The sequence below is a fragment of the Pholcus phalangioides genome, unplaced genomic scaffold (genome assembly GCF_987345545.1).
Source record: "Pholcus phalangioides strain wild (caught in Gottingen) unplaced genomic scaffold, Ppha-v1.0 ptg000014l_1, whole genome shotgun sequence".
NCBI lineage: Eukaryota > Metazoa > Arthropoda > Arachnida > Araneae > Pholcidae > Pholcus > Pholcus phalangioides.
Window position 1 is genome coordinate 26894906 of NW_028301607.1, and position 14218 is coordinate 26909123.

Here is a 14218-nt window from a genome sequence, read left to right on the forward strand (position 1 = left end):
AACTTTTAAAGTAGCCTATGCAATTTGGTCCTGTTTGGTATATATGCAAAATTTTGGCGATGATTGGTCTGAAATTGTAGATTTGTACAGAGAACACATGCACACACACACACAGAAAATCAATTATATATATAGATTTATTAATTATGCTAAGAATAATTTTTACAGTATTTAAAAATGTGAATCCTCTGTCTTGAAAAGATTTTTATTTTTAGCTCAAAGCCATGCTGTTTCCCTTCATACAGTCTGCGCTGCTCATTAGAATCATGGATAATGTTATTACTTGGGTATTATTATCACTTTTTCAAAGAATGAAACAGACCAATATCATAACATGGGAAAAAATTTGTTTATAATTATCGGCTTCAGAGATGTTATCTTTTTTTTCGTTGAAAGTTTTCATGCTCATTCTGAAGCTAAGGTTTATCCAAATTATTTCTCTCCCCCCCCCCCCCCCCCCCCTGTAAGTTATCGTTATCAGTCTGCAAGATTATATAAGAGGATAGAAGGTGTTCTCTTCCCTCCTTGTTGCAAATATTTCCGTAATTAATATCTTAATTGGTCCATAGCATTTGTGGCGATCCATGTACGCAGTGAGATGTTTTTACAATAGCCTTTCTATAGTGAAATGTATGATGAAAAAAGGACCTTTTTTATTCCAGTTCTTGATCAGTTTCTTTCATTTGACTATATTCAAATTTCTTTCCCTTAGAGACTCAAGTTATCTATGAAATGTATATTAAAAAATATTGTAATTCATGATATATGTTACAGTCCCGTTCGAATGACCCACAATGGTTGAATAGCAAGAATGCAGGATTTTAGCTGGAAGGGACAAAAAGCATCATTTTAGAGTTAAATTAAAAAATAAGGAACAAGATTGAACATTTTGCAATCAAAATTTTGTGGGAAAGAAAAACAGTTGTCTTGTTCTATCTCAGTGCCCATTTACTATACGTCCCATTTGAGTTTGTCCCTCAAACGGGATTTGTGATCACAAAAACTTTACTGTTTTTGGTTATTATCAGAAAGCCCGAGTCACGATGGGATCACATTAAGTGGTGTGTACTGCATCAGTGTCTCACATAAAAGAAAAAACTATATCTTTCTTTAAAACAAATTATTACTGTTCATGGAAATTCGTCACACTGTACCAATTTTTATTATATTAAGTTGTAATTGCATCTTTCAATACCATGTGCAATACATTTGCTCATTGGTCGCAGAGATGCAATATCGAGTTCTTAGCATGTTATGCATGTGAATGCTGTATTATATTGCATTTGTTAATTATGCTAAGAATAATTTTTACTGTATTTAAAAATAAATCTTCAAGGAAAACAGGATTTGAATTTCTAGCTCAAAGCCATGCAGTTTTTCTTCACATCAGTGTTTCGTATAAAAGGAAAAAAAATGAATTATTTTATTGAGAACATTGGAAACACAGAATTATTGTTCACAGGAATTCGTCACACTGTATCAATTTTTATTATATTAGTAACAAAGCAGTGCATCTTTCAATACCATGTGCAATAATACATTTGCTCAGTGGTCGCAGAGATGCAATATAAATTTTTTTTTTATCATTTTGTGTATGAATACTGTATTGCATTGCAGTCATTTGTTCTTATGTTAAGTACATGTCGTTGAGAAACTCGGGTGATGAAGCTGTCGCAAGGACAATATACAGTCAGACCTTGGTATAATATCTCCTTTGGGGACAGAATAAAAGGGACTTTATAAGATAGGTGACTTAATAAAGAATAGGTCTGATTTAAAAAGTAAACATGCACTCTAAAAGGCACATACAGTAAAATCTTGTTTAAATGAGAAATACCTCTATATCGATAAATCTCGTACTTTTTCAAGTCAACTTGAAAAAGTCAAGCGGGGTGATGTTGAAACCACATCGTCGTTATACCCATTTCTTATGTATTTCTGTGTGTAAAAACAAGATGTGTGAAAAAAGAAAAGGGTCTTCATTTTATATAAGCCCAATTCCATGTTTTTCATTGTTGTATTCACATATTAGCATATACGTCTTTCACGTAATCCAGTGAAAAATGTTTTGTTATTCCTTATTTAATCCCTATTTAACTTGTTTTATTGACTGCATCATTCAAATCTGCTGCTCTCAATTCAATGAGTGTAGTAGCCGCGTTGGTGCTATATCAAATTTTCATAGTGCATTGTATTGAATATTTAGAGTAGAGTAGGCCATACAGGTCTATTTTTTACTTTCAGTGCACACATTTAATCTTACTGTAAACTGTGTTCGTATAGAACTGCATCAAGGCTTGACAAATTGAAAAAAAATTTAGGCACCAGCAAAATTTCATAGCCATCGAGCATTTCCCCACCCACGACAAAATCTGTCTAAAATAGTGTATTCTTTGGCTTGTCCAGGGCTTGGGGGGGGGGGGGTCCTTTTCCGTGCTAACTGACAGGCTGAAAAAATTTCTGATATTATATACTGTCCCCAGACATTAATTCAGCTATCACACTTTAAAAAAATTAGGCGGCAATTTTCTTATTGCTGTAGTGATTTTAAAGCCTATGATTTGTCAAGCTCTAAATTGTATGAAATGTTTGTCAAATATTTTTTGTGACTTTAAAAAACAGGAGCTGTGTGTGAAATTTTTCTACAATTTTATATGTTTGTTTTAGCACTTTGCTACCATAAGCTAGCAAGATTTGACTAATATCATTCAGTTAGAACTGTTTGTGGCCGCTTACTGAGCCACTATGGTGGTTGAGTGGTCATAGTGACGGACTCACCTCGTGAGGTCCTGGGTTCGAACCCCACCGTTGCCACAGTGGTGGTTTGCTGAAGTTGGTTTTTCTGTGGTTCTCAACTTCGAGGCACGAATGTGAGCTGATCTCTGTGGCAAGACTTTTTAAAACCCTTTAGAAAGTATTGCCACAGAGAGCAACAGACCTACAAACAGGTACAAATGTAATTCAATCGTTACACTTCACTCACTTCCTTTCTGAAATATAAGTGGCGGCACGGAGATAAATCAGACACGGCACTAGATACGCACTCAGATTGCTAGGCACACACACTTAACTTCCAGCACAACTCACTAGGCAGTAAATTGCCCATAGATGGCGATAGACCTGAGTTGTGCTAGATTTTAAAGAAAGAAAAAATAAAGTTAGAACTGTTTTTTGTACAAAGTAACATCATATCTGTCTAGATTGTTCTAAAAACAACCTGTTTATCTCATCATTACTAGCAGATTTATACCAGGTTCTCTAATATCAAAGGTCAGGGTCAACACACTTGCCATATTTATGTGCATGTAAGACGAGGTATGATTTTAGTGATAAAAAAATCAAGAAAACTAGATTTATTAATGCAATTTCTTATTAAGATAGCACACAGATAATATCAATTAACACATTAAAACATTAACTGTTCGAGTCATGTTTTTAAACTTGTATGTAGTTAGTGTGGTGATTGAGCTTTTCTTTAAAAGACTTGTCTACAAAATGTGCCAAGACAAACTGCCATGTTGTTTTTATGCCTTTGTCACTTACTCACTCTCCCACTGAAGCTTTGCTACAATTCCACCTTTTTCATTCTAACTCCACAAAGCATTGTCTTCCGATCCGTGATGCACATTTAAAATGCTGCATTTCCTGAATGACTTTGATATCTGTTCTAGAGGTATAATCACCCCCATGTCGCAAGCTGTGAAGCATTATCCTGTTTGATGCGGCCAGTTGGGGTTACTTCACTGTATTTGGCAGCAAGCCAGTCTACCAGGTGTACAAGTATGAAATGCGGATTTCAGAAAACAGATGGTGCACCAATGCAGTTTGTGCTATAAAGATCTGACACTGCGCCATTTTGTTGTGTCATCAACAAGTGTCAGATGCGCACGAGTGATAAATTGGAAAAGTGTGTGCATAGTATTGTATTGTTGTGTTCAATATGTCGAAAGTTATACTGAAGAAAGAGCATTCGCGGACAGCATTAATTTTTTTGTTTTCATTTGAAGAAAACTGCTGCTGAATCATACGGATTACTTCGAGAAGCTTATGGTGAACCTGCTCCATCGCAAGATACGTGTGAATGATGGTTTCGGTTTTTCAAAAGTGGCGACTTCGATGTTGCAGACAAGGAACACGGAAAACCACCAAAAAAAAAAGATGTGGAATTGGAAGCATTGCTGGACGAAGATGATACTACACAGACACAAAAACAACTTGCAGACTTTGTCTGTGTGCTGAAGGCAATCTGTAAAGTCGCGTCTAAATCCGCCGCTCTATTTGATGCCCAAACACGCAAAACCGTCTCACGCTGTGGGTTGAAACAGGTTTTTGAATGGTTCAAAATGGTGGAGTGGACAGGTTTTTCACGGCTGGTCTGGGCCCCAGCTTCATTTGCATAGTGCATGGTTGAGCTCGCGGAACTTGTGTCGAAAAGAATGTTTCATCGTAGGTTCTGTAAGGGCTCTGATACAAAGAAAACTGGGATGGGGATCTAGGGTTAGCAGAACCAAGTAGAATCACGCTTAGAACAAAACAAGAAGATATATGGGGTCTAGGGTTGCAAGACGACTGTATATATGGCCCACAAGGACGTAAGCAGGTTGGGCTTGCATTGAATATCCATGAGTTATTACTACTACTACTACTAAACCCAGACATGCACCTCATCCATATTCCTTTGCGGAACCTCTAACGAATTGGTACACGCGGGAGTGTACGTGTAGTGAAACCTGATGTGAAGTTTGTTTCTGTGTAATGCTTGTAATGTGTAGTGCTGCCATCTTCCACCAGTTTTTCGAACTATGAGTGAAGTGTAATGATTGAATAATTAATCGTTGTAGGCCTGTTGCTCTCTGTGGCGAGACTTTTTAATGGGGAGATCGGCTCACATTTGCGACTCGAAGTTGGGAACCACAGGAAACCAACTTCAGCCGACCACCACTGCGGTGAAGGTGGGGTTCGAACCCGGATCCTCGCGACGCGAGTCCGTCATTATGACCACTCAACCACCGCAGCGGCCCATGAGTTATTGATGGATTCTGCGACCTCGGAAAGTTATTTGGGTGGGAGGGTCATGTGGCCTGATCCTTCTAGGTTCTAGTACCAATGAGGTGCTGTATTTAATAAACATTCAATTAAAATTTTTTTTTTGAGTGTTTATTATTTATTACTGATTTTGTTGTCGTAGAGGGGGTACCCCCCATGGAAAAGCAAGAACATTCATCACTACTGACAAACTTTAAGCCAATGTTGGTATATGTGCATTTTGCTAAAGCTTTTTTCCCAAAGGAATTTTTCATCTTGTTTAAACCCTGATACATGAAGACGTGAAATAGAAACCTCGCTTTATTCGCTAGTAAATGGTATAATTGGACTTCTCAATTGATGCATATTTAGTTATCTCAATATTATAAATTTATGATATATGCTCATTCCAATTACATTGGATAATGTCTTATTTCTTAATTTATGTCTTATTGTATATATATGAAATAGAACAAATTTGTCAGTGTTCCAACATATTTGTATTTCACTTATTAAACATGATTTTGTTTTTTCTTTTAGGATGAAATGATGGATTTCTTCAATGTACAAATGCAGCATTGTGCATTTTCTCAAGCTCCTGGGAACCCCATCTTGGCTTGTCAAATAAATTTAGACAAAAACTTTGCTTTTCTGGAGGTAAATGAAAATTTTGTATATTTTTTAAATCTGTTTGAGAAGTTAGTGTCCCCTCAAAATCGGAAATTAAAAATGTGGTTTTTTTTTATTTAAATTTTTTTTTCGTCATTATAGGTAAGTGTAGTCTATATACATCAAAATCTAAGTGAACCTGAAGTTCAAGGGGCCAAAATAATTTTCTGTTTTAGACCAGTTTGTTTATAGTAGTCCATTTTATAGAGGTGCACATAAAAGCACTAATTATCAATGTGACTACGTTTTGATTCTGTTCAAAACTGGTTTCTGTCTCATACAAGGTTTCACTGTATCAAAGTTGTGAACAGTATGGTAAATGCCGCCTGTGTTACTGTATCGTATGTAACTCTTGTGTCGAAACTGTCCATAACTTCCACTTCATGAGAACGTGTATATGAGATATGAAACATGAAGTAAAAATATAACTAAATTTTTGAACTGAAAACTGTTTATGTAACTCTGGGCTAAATATATTGGACTCTAAGTTGTCATGTGCAACAAAATCTGCATTAGTGTCTAAAATTTTATATATTCAATTTTGGTAAATTAGAATCTTAGGGCAACACAAATTTTCTGATTTCGTGTGAATGCTTCTTCCAACATGGGAACTGGGCCAAAAACATGTAGTAAAAATTAACATGTGCCCTGTGCCAAATCCCAACCCTAATACAACCATTTCAAGCCAGAACATTAATTTTTTTTGGTATTTTTAAGATATTTTTGCATGACCGATATTCAAAGAATACAATAAAGACATAAATTTCAGCATGGCCTCCACTTCATGAGATAAATTTGAGTATAACCTCCACTAATTTTAATTTTTTCTTTTAAATTTTATCTAAAATACAAATCTATGTTCTGGGTTTCAGCTTGTGAAATGTCATGTATTGTGATATTTATAAAAGTAGTTTGATTCTTTCTTTGCTCAAACATGAAAATATATATCACATTTTTAGCATCTCAATCCTTCTCTTATAGCCTATCTGTCTACAATGCTTAACAAATTTTTGGTCATCCACAATAGGCAGATGGCCAAAATTCACCTTTCACTGTCAGTACATTTTTATTCTGGGATATCTCATACAGCCCATCGTTATGCGGATTCTAAACTTTTTTCTTTTCTTTTTTTTTAAATTTCATCTTATTGCATAAAGTTTTTATTGTTCAAGCACACGTTTTTCAAATCAAATACTATCCATCAATTTACAATGAATCAGTGTTGGGTTTTTGACATGACAAGCATCAAAAATTGGTTTAAACCGTCAAAGTCAAAAACTATCAAAATCTAAATGAATGTTTTTGGATAATGTTTTGAAAATGATGAAATACTTACTTTTTTTTGCTTATTACAATGTTTTATTTTTAAACATTAATTTATTACAGTAATTAAAACTATTATAATTTGCAATTTTGAATTTTTCCACATAATATAATTTTGTGGTTCATTTATCTAAGCTACTCATTACCTGTGTTCAATTTGCTAAGCAGAATAGAGCTGCTTATTCAAAATATTTGTGATAGGGCATCAGGATTAGGTTTTTGATTTCAGAAACTAAATCAGTATTAAAACAGTCAAAAACGTATTGTCATGTTGTCAAATAGTTTTTTTTAACTTGATAGATATGTTAAATAACAAAACACTTTTATGTAGATTAAAGGGTTTATATATTCGGAATTATAATTACTGAGAAAAACAATCTAATTTTGATATTTTAAATTTTCTGATCTGCCCAAAATTTTATTCCATATAAAAACTCTCTCGCAGCATCTGTTAATACACTAATTACACTAATTTATTTTCACCTACAAATTTCTTAGCTCAGGGTGTATAAATTCACAGAGTTTTAAAGAGTATTTTCAACCAAAGCAGAGTTTGGTTGATACCCAAAGAGTTTGGTTGGCAGGACTTGATACCCAAAGCACGTTTAAATACAGCTTCAATTGGAAAACCATTGCATTGTAAAATGACAGTAAATATACCATATCATAGTACAAAAGAAAGAATAACTAAGTTTGACTAAGGATAAGTTACAGGAGTTTCTTAAGCATAATATTCAAGCTAGCATTGCGAAATTAAATGACATTTCAGTCCTAAAATTTAGTATTTTGATCACTAGACATATTTCAGTGTTATGCACATTAAGAGTATCGTTTTAAGTATCACAACATTGATTATCTAGATAATTTAATAACAGAAATGAACATTACATATACGATGTAATAAACTTTTTTTAAACACTTATCGGTTGTAAAAAGAGTACAGCAGATGGTTTATATATCAATGCTCATATATAAGCAGTTGAAGAAATTTTGGAAGGTCAAAAATCATCTCAAATCAGAAAATGTCAAATCATACCATAGTTTTCCCTTCAGTGTTTATGCTATGCTTTATTCAAATTGTATAAGAAAAAAAACCATATATGTTGTTAAAATAATTCTGTAGAGAGTAGAAAATTATTTTACAATCATGTTAAATATTTATTCTTTGTATAACATAGTCACTTTAAACGTTACATGCAATTAACGGGTGTATTTCCAATGGGAATTTTTATATTAAAAAGCAATATTTGAGGTTTTTGATGTGACAGTTTAAACCGTCAAAAACTGCCATGTGCCAAAAACCTGCCAACCCTGCAATGAGTGTAACCTTTTTTCAATTTTAGGATACAAATCTGTTCATCAGTTTTATAAAAAAAAAGTGTATCAGCATCAAAAGCTGCTTTAAAACAATCAGAAAGTTCAAAAATACTGTGAAATCTTGATATAATGATACTCTGCTGACCAAGAAAAAATGTCTTTGTAGAGAGATAATCGTTATATCAAGAGGTAACACACAGTTTAATATTAGAGTATAGGCATATCCAAACAAATATTGAAAAAAATATCTTTATAGAGGGATTTATCATTGCAGTGAGGTTTCACTGTAGTTTAAACACGTTTGTCATTAAAAAAAATTTTTTTCCTCGCACACATTCATGCGCAATTGTGTATGTCAAAGTTTTGAGTTGCATACGTAAAGAAATAATCCATGTCATTCAAATTTTTTCAGCTAAGACAATGCAGGGTACTTTTAATTCACATTAAATTTTCTTTCATAACTTGGTTGCTAAATTTTTTGCAAAACATCAACGCTTCTGGAAGTACCTTCTCCTGGAAACCATCTTGAAAAAAAATGGCAAGTTCAACTGTGCATTCCTCCGATGGAAGTGCTTCATGTTCACCATGTTTCTAACTCAAAACACAATCTTTTAAGTCAAGGTTTAGAAAGTAATCCTATAAATCCCCAAAGTTAAAAAAATATCTTCAGTGAGAGAAAAAAAAGGTCCACATATTTGTATGGTACAGGGTCTGAAAGGAGATATATGAGAATGTTGAACACTACTGATTTCAAAAAGTTTACCTGTTTCAGTTTTGTGAGACAAGATGCTGCTTTGAGAGACTCTGAATCAATGTCTATACTATATATTAAATACATTTTACACATGAAACACTTTGGATTCTTTCATTTTGCTTATATGTCAGTATCAATACTGGAAAAGTAGTGAAGTTGCTGGATTTATTTATTCATTATCTTTTTTCATTATTCATAGTTCAGATCTATTGATGAAACAACTCAGGCAATGGCGTTTGATGGTATCAACTTTAAAGGACAATCCTTGAAGATTCGGAGGCCCCATGACTATCAGCCTGTTCCAGGAATGTCAGAAACACCAAATAACCCTGTGCCGGGTAAGATCTACACTATTTTTTTCTTCTAAATGATGAAAAATTTTATACAAAACTTTCCACAGATCAAAGATTGACCAATTCATTCCACTGATTTATTATTTTTAGAAAAATTAGTTTAAAAAAATTTTAAAGTTGAAATGGCTTCTAAATTTTAGCAATACTCTTATTGTATTTTTCATTTACTTTTTGATTGAAAGAAATGCTGATTGTCAATTTTAATGTTTAAATGCCCTGCAAGTTTGAATTTGAGGGCCAGAATAAAATTTCAGTCATCTTGAATAGCTTGAACAGAACTTATGGTATATTGCAGTCTTCGACAACTCTCTCCACAGAAAGCAGACAGACTTTCAACACGATACTTACATGATGTGAAAATTCAGGCATTAGCTACTTTCACCTCAAAATATGAGAAGGCAGATGGCAGCACTAGTATAACACAAACAAGAGCATAATACTGACAACATGAATGCGTTAGAGCCACTGACACACACAATACAATCCTGCATGTGCTAATTTGTTAAAAAATCCACAGAGGAATGTTTATGAGTTGCGTGTATGATTAAGAAGTAGTATCCTTCTACAACTGGGTGTCTAAAAGACACCTATGCAATGCTCACTGCTGGGAAATTCAAGTGTGTATTCTTAAAAGACAATTGTCTTTTGTTAATATAGTGCATGTTATTTGATGTTGTCATATCGGGACTTAACATTTTCAATGATATGTGAAATACACATATACAGTAGACACTGCTTATTAGAATCATGGACAATGTTATCATTCGGTTATTGTTGTCAGTTTGGCAAAGTATAGAATCGATCTTGGGGCGCGGTAGCTCAGGTCGATAAGATACTAACCTAAAGTACCAAAGGATGTTTAAAGGTGTTGCGAGTTCGATACCCAGTTCGTCCTTGTCAGAAAATTTTCCTGACACAGGTACAACAGAAATTGCAACGTGACTGCAGAAAAAATTGCTACCACAGGGAGTCCCCCATCGAGGGTGAGTATAAAAAAAAGTCTGCCATTCGGAATTGGCAATAAATTGTAGGTCCCAGAGTCTAATTAGCCCTCGTGTGCAGAAAATGACAGTAGTGTGAAAAAAATGATGAAATGATAGAATAGACCTTTGTTTATTCAAGCAAATTTTTGGTCAAAAGGAGTTTTGTTGACCACATTTACAATTACTCTGCCGAAAGACTTTCTCAAGATATTAGTAGTATCTATACATTAAAAAGAATTATCGTTATTTGTAATACATGTTAAACAGTTCCATTCTATCTCCTCACAATGGCTGAATAATTTAAAAAAATCAGCATTTTCGCTTGAAGGGGAAATATCCCATTTGTGAACAATGAAATGTAAAATGACATGCTTGAACACTCTGCAACCAGTTATGTGGGAAAAGTGCACTTATCTTGTTCAGCCGAACAGGGTTTATGGTCATCGTACTGGCACCTGGGAATGTGTTCAGTTAGTTATCAATCTGTTATTGTTATCAGAAACCTTGAGTCCCGATGTGATCATATTAAATGGCTTGAACAGTACATATTAATTATGATATTGTGTCATTAATGCATTGCCAACTCATTAAAATATTTACAAATTTATTTTGTAGGAGTAATATCAACTGTTGTGCAAGATTCTCCCAACAAGATATTTGTAGGGGGATTACCTAATTTCTTGAATGAAGATCAGGTAAGTGTTGTCAATTATTTTGTCTTCAGTGACGCGAAATTTAATTGAAGTTAATACATCCCATCCCATTTAATAGCAATCATTGATGAAGTTTTGTGGCGTTGGAAGCCATATTTTCTCCATTTCTAACAGCTTGTGTTAAATACAGAAACTAGCAGTAGCTTCATGTCTGGAAGCACAGAAACGAGCATTTATTGTTTATCTTAAATATGGCAATATAAGCAGCAAAAATTTTCTTTTTAAAAATGAAGATTGCATTTTTTTTATATAGAAAAGGAAAAATCGAATGTGGCCAGACTGTTGCAACAACAGTAGTTTTGCTCATTTGCCACTTGGGGTGTAGTCATGTCAAAATGGTTGAGTGAGCCAGTTGGGTACTAAGTCCGATTGACATGAACGATATGATATAAAAAAAGGAAGTCATACAACGACTGTATAACATGCATTTTTATTTTTAAAAAAAACAGGAAGGAACATTTTACCCCCATTCAACAATTAATAAACAACTCTGACTTGAGGATTGGTTATGAATAACCTAGCAAAACAACCAAAAATAAAATAAGGAAATAAGTCTGTCATAAAATTAGAAGGAAATTTCAATCTCATTATGTTTATATCAGTTTAACATAGCGGCTATCTATGTTTGTAATATTTGAAAGGAATTTTAAGATTAATTTTAAATTTAAGATTAATTTTTCTTCATGTGTTCAACACTGTTCTCATGAAAATTTAACGAGTGAAAATCTACAAATTGTTATTTGTAGTGTTGTTTTTTTTTAAGTATCTAAGTGTGAAAAAAAACGAAACTCACTCTTCTTTTTGCTTCTCTCCCACGTTCTAATCGTAGCGTAGGTTGAATGCTGGGTTAACCCCTTACCTAGTCGATAAACGATACATCACTTCTGTGCCTTTTTGTGTGACAATATCAGGCAAGTTAGTTATACATACTTTCCAATATAAACGAGAAAAAAAAGTCTACCTTGCAGGGTAGGAGTTTGCAATTGTATGCAGTCAGGTAGATATTTCGACATCTCGCTGTATCAATTTTTTTTATCTTCAGTTGTGTGTCTGTTTATTGTACATATATATATCACTATTTTATGTTTTTAGTACTTGCTTTAAACTTTGGTGAATCTTGCCTGTGATACAGCTCATATCTTTAAAAAAAATATCAAAATAAATTTAAGAATTGTTTTCTGTCGAGAGACCCCTAAGGTAACAGGTAAGTTATTTTAGTGTAATCAGCAGATATCGATTGATTAAATTCATTTTTATATAAAATTGGAAAGCACAGTTTAATTATGTCACGTTAGGTAGGTTGAAAATTTCTGTCATCTATTTCTCTCATATTTTGTTATTTATTTTCGATATGGTTTTATTTTGTAGGTAAAAGACTTTTTGTTGGCGTTTGGTCAATTGAAGGCATTTAATTTGGTGAAGGACACTGCTACTGGTCTTTCGAAGGGTTACGCCTTTTGTGAATACATCGATACAATCAGTACAGATGCTGTAAGTCTTCTTTTTTGTCTTAAATAGGGGAAAAACATTGAGGGTGTCAATTTGTATTGATTGAATGTAGTTTCATTGAGCAATGTAGTATCATGTATCAATGTAGTAGTTTTGAGCCCCAAAGATATTTGAGTTGTATATCTTGAATTTTTCCATTGGATGCTCAATTACAGGCGATTCAAGGGTTGAATGGAATGCAGATGAGTGACAAGAGGCTTATAGTACAACGTGCAAGTGTTGGTGCTAAAAACATGCAGTCAAATGTAAGTGCAGATTGAAATAGTCCATTTCATTTTGATTGATCTGAATGTACATATGATATTCCTTTCACTCGTGGAAATTTCATAACTGTCAAGTCTCCCAGATTTTTTGGAAGGCTCCAGAATTTCTACTCCATCTCCTCAAACTCCAGAGAAATTCTTACCAATTTTGACTGCAATTGAGAAAAAAAATCTTCTGGGAAAAATATTTTTCCTAAAGAATTTACCCAAAACAGTTTGTTGCCTGTGTTCCTCCTTTTCCCCGTATGACTAATGTGAATGGTCACTGTGCCAAATCCTGAAAAGGTTTTAAACAGGCAACTTTAGTTCATCCTCTCCTCTGTTGAATCAGTGAGATGATCAAAACATTTTTTGTTGATATGATTTTAATTTAAGTGTAGTTATGACAGGTGACTTACCCTACTGTTTGTAGACTTTGCGCTAATTGACAATGGCTAGTACGATGTCGTGTTTTTCCAAAGGGGAAAAGATCCTTACAATTTTACGTTCATTAATGAAAAATCCCTACTTTTTTTTAAATTCTTCATACATGTCTGTGGTGTGGTTTTTTTTTATGGAATTCAGATCAGCGCGAAAATATCCCTAACTCTCCAAGGTTGATAGCTATGAAATTTTACTATGTTATTCCGATTAACTGTTTTAAAGTTGACATCATCCTATCATTCTTACAGGTACCAGTCCAGGTACAAGTTCCTGGTTTACAAATGGCTGCTGGTCCAGGTCCTGCTACTGAAGTTCTTTGTCTGATGAACATGGTGGTTCCGGAAGAATTGAAGGATGAAGAAGAGTATGAAGGTATATTACAGGGGTCACAGCTATCTTTTTTACTTAAATTTTGAGTACTGAATTTATTTTAAGAACTTGAATATATTAGTTATTACACATGTATATGAAAATTTTCTTTCCATGCAGATATCCTGGAAGACATAAAAGAGGAATGTGCTAAATATGGTTTTGTTAAAAGCATAGACATTCCGAGACCTATTGAAGGAGTAGATGTACCTGGTTGTGGAAAGGTAATTAATTTTTTTTTCAAGTTTTTATGTACTTTGACCCTGTAACTCTAATACAGCTTTGAGCATGTATGCCACTTATTTTTCAAACTTATTTACTGTCATAAGTATTTTGAGGATTTTTTTTTGTCCAAATTGTATTCCCCATGTATCACATATACATTTTTAATTATTCTGGGTTTGCTGGGACCTGGAAATGCAGAGAAAATATAAAATATTTGGAAAAAGTCAAGGAAATATGCAAATATTCAATAAAAGTTCTGCGTAGGGAAAAAACAAACTCCAAAAATTTTGGG

The 14218-nt window shown here is 33.8% G+C and overlaps 1 protein-coding gene across 3 annotated transcripts in view; it reads left to right on the top strand.

The window, feature by feature from the left end:
- Window positions 1–14218, top strand: part of LOC149078376 (splicing factor U2AF 50 kDa subunit-like) — a 42904-nt gene that overhangs the window by 17534 nt on the left and 11152 nt on the right. For all 3 annotated transcript variants that reach the window (XM_089242026.1, XM_089242028.1, XM_089242027.1), the window contains 7 exons: window positions 5566–5682; window positions 9288–9426; window positions 11040–11119; window positions 12506–12628; window positions 12802–12891; window positions 13581–13704; window positions 13822–13925. In XM_089242026.1, the coding sequence (XP_089098152.1) occupies window positions 5566–5682; window positions 9288–9426; window positions 11040–11119; window positions 12506–12628; window positions 12802–12891; window positions 13581–13704; window positions 13822–13925 (777 nt within the window). The remainder of the gene's footprint in view (window positions 1–5565; window positions 5683–9287; window positions 9427–11039; window positions 11120–12505; window positions 12629–12801; window positions 12892–13580; window positions 13705–13821; window positions 13926–14218) is intronic.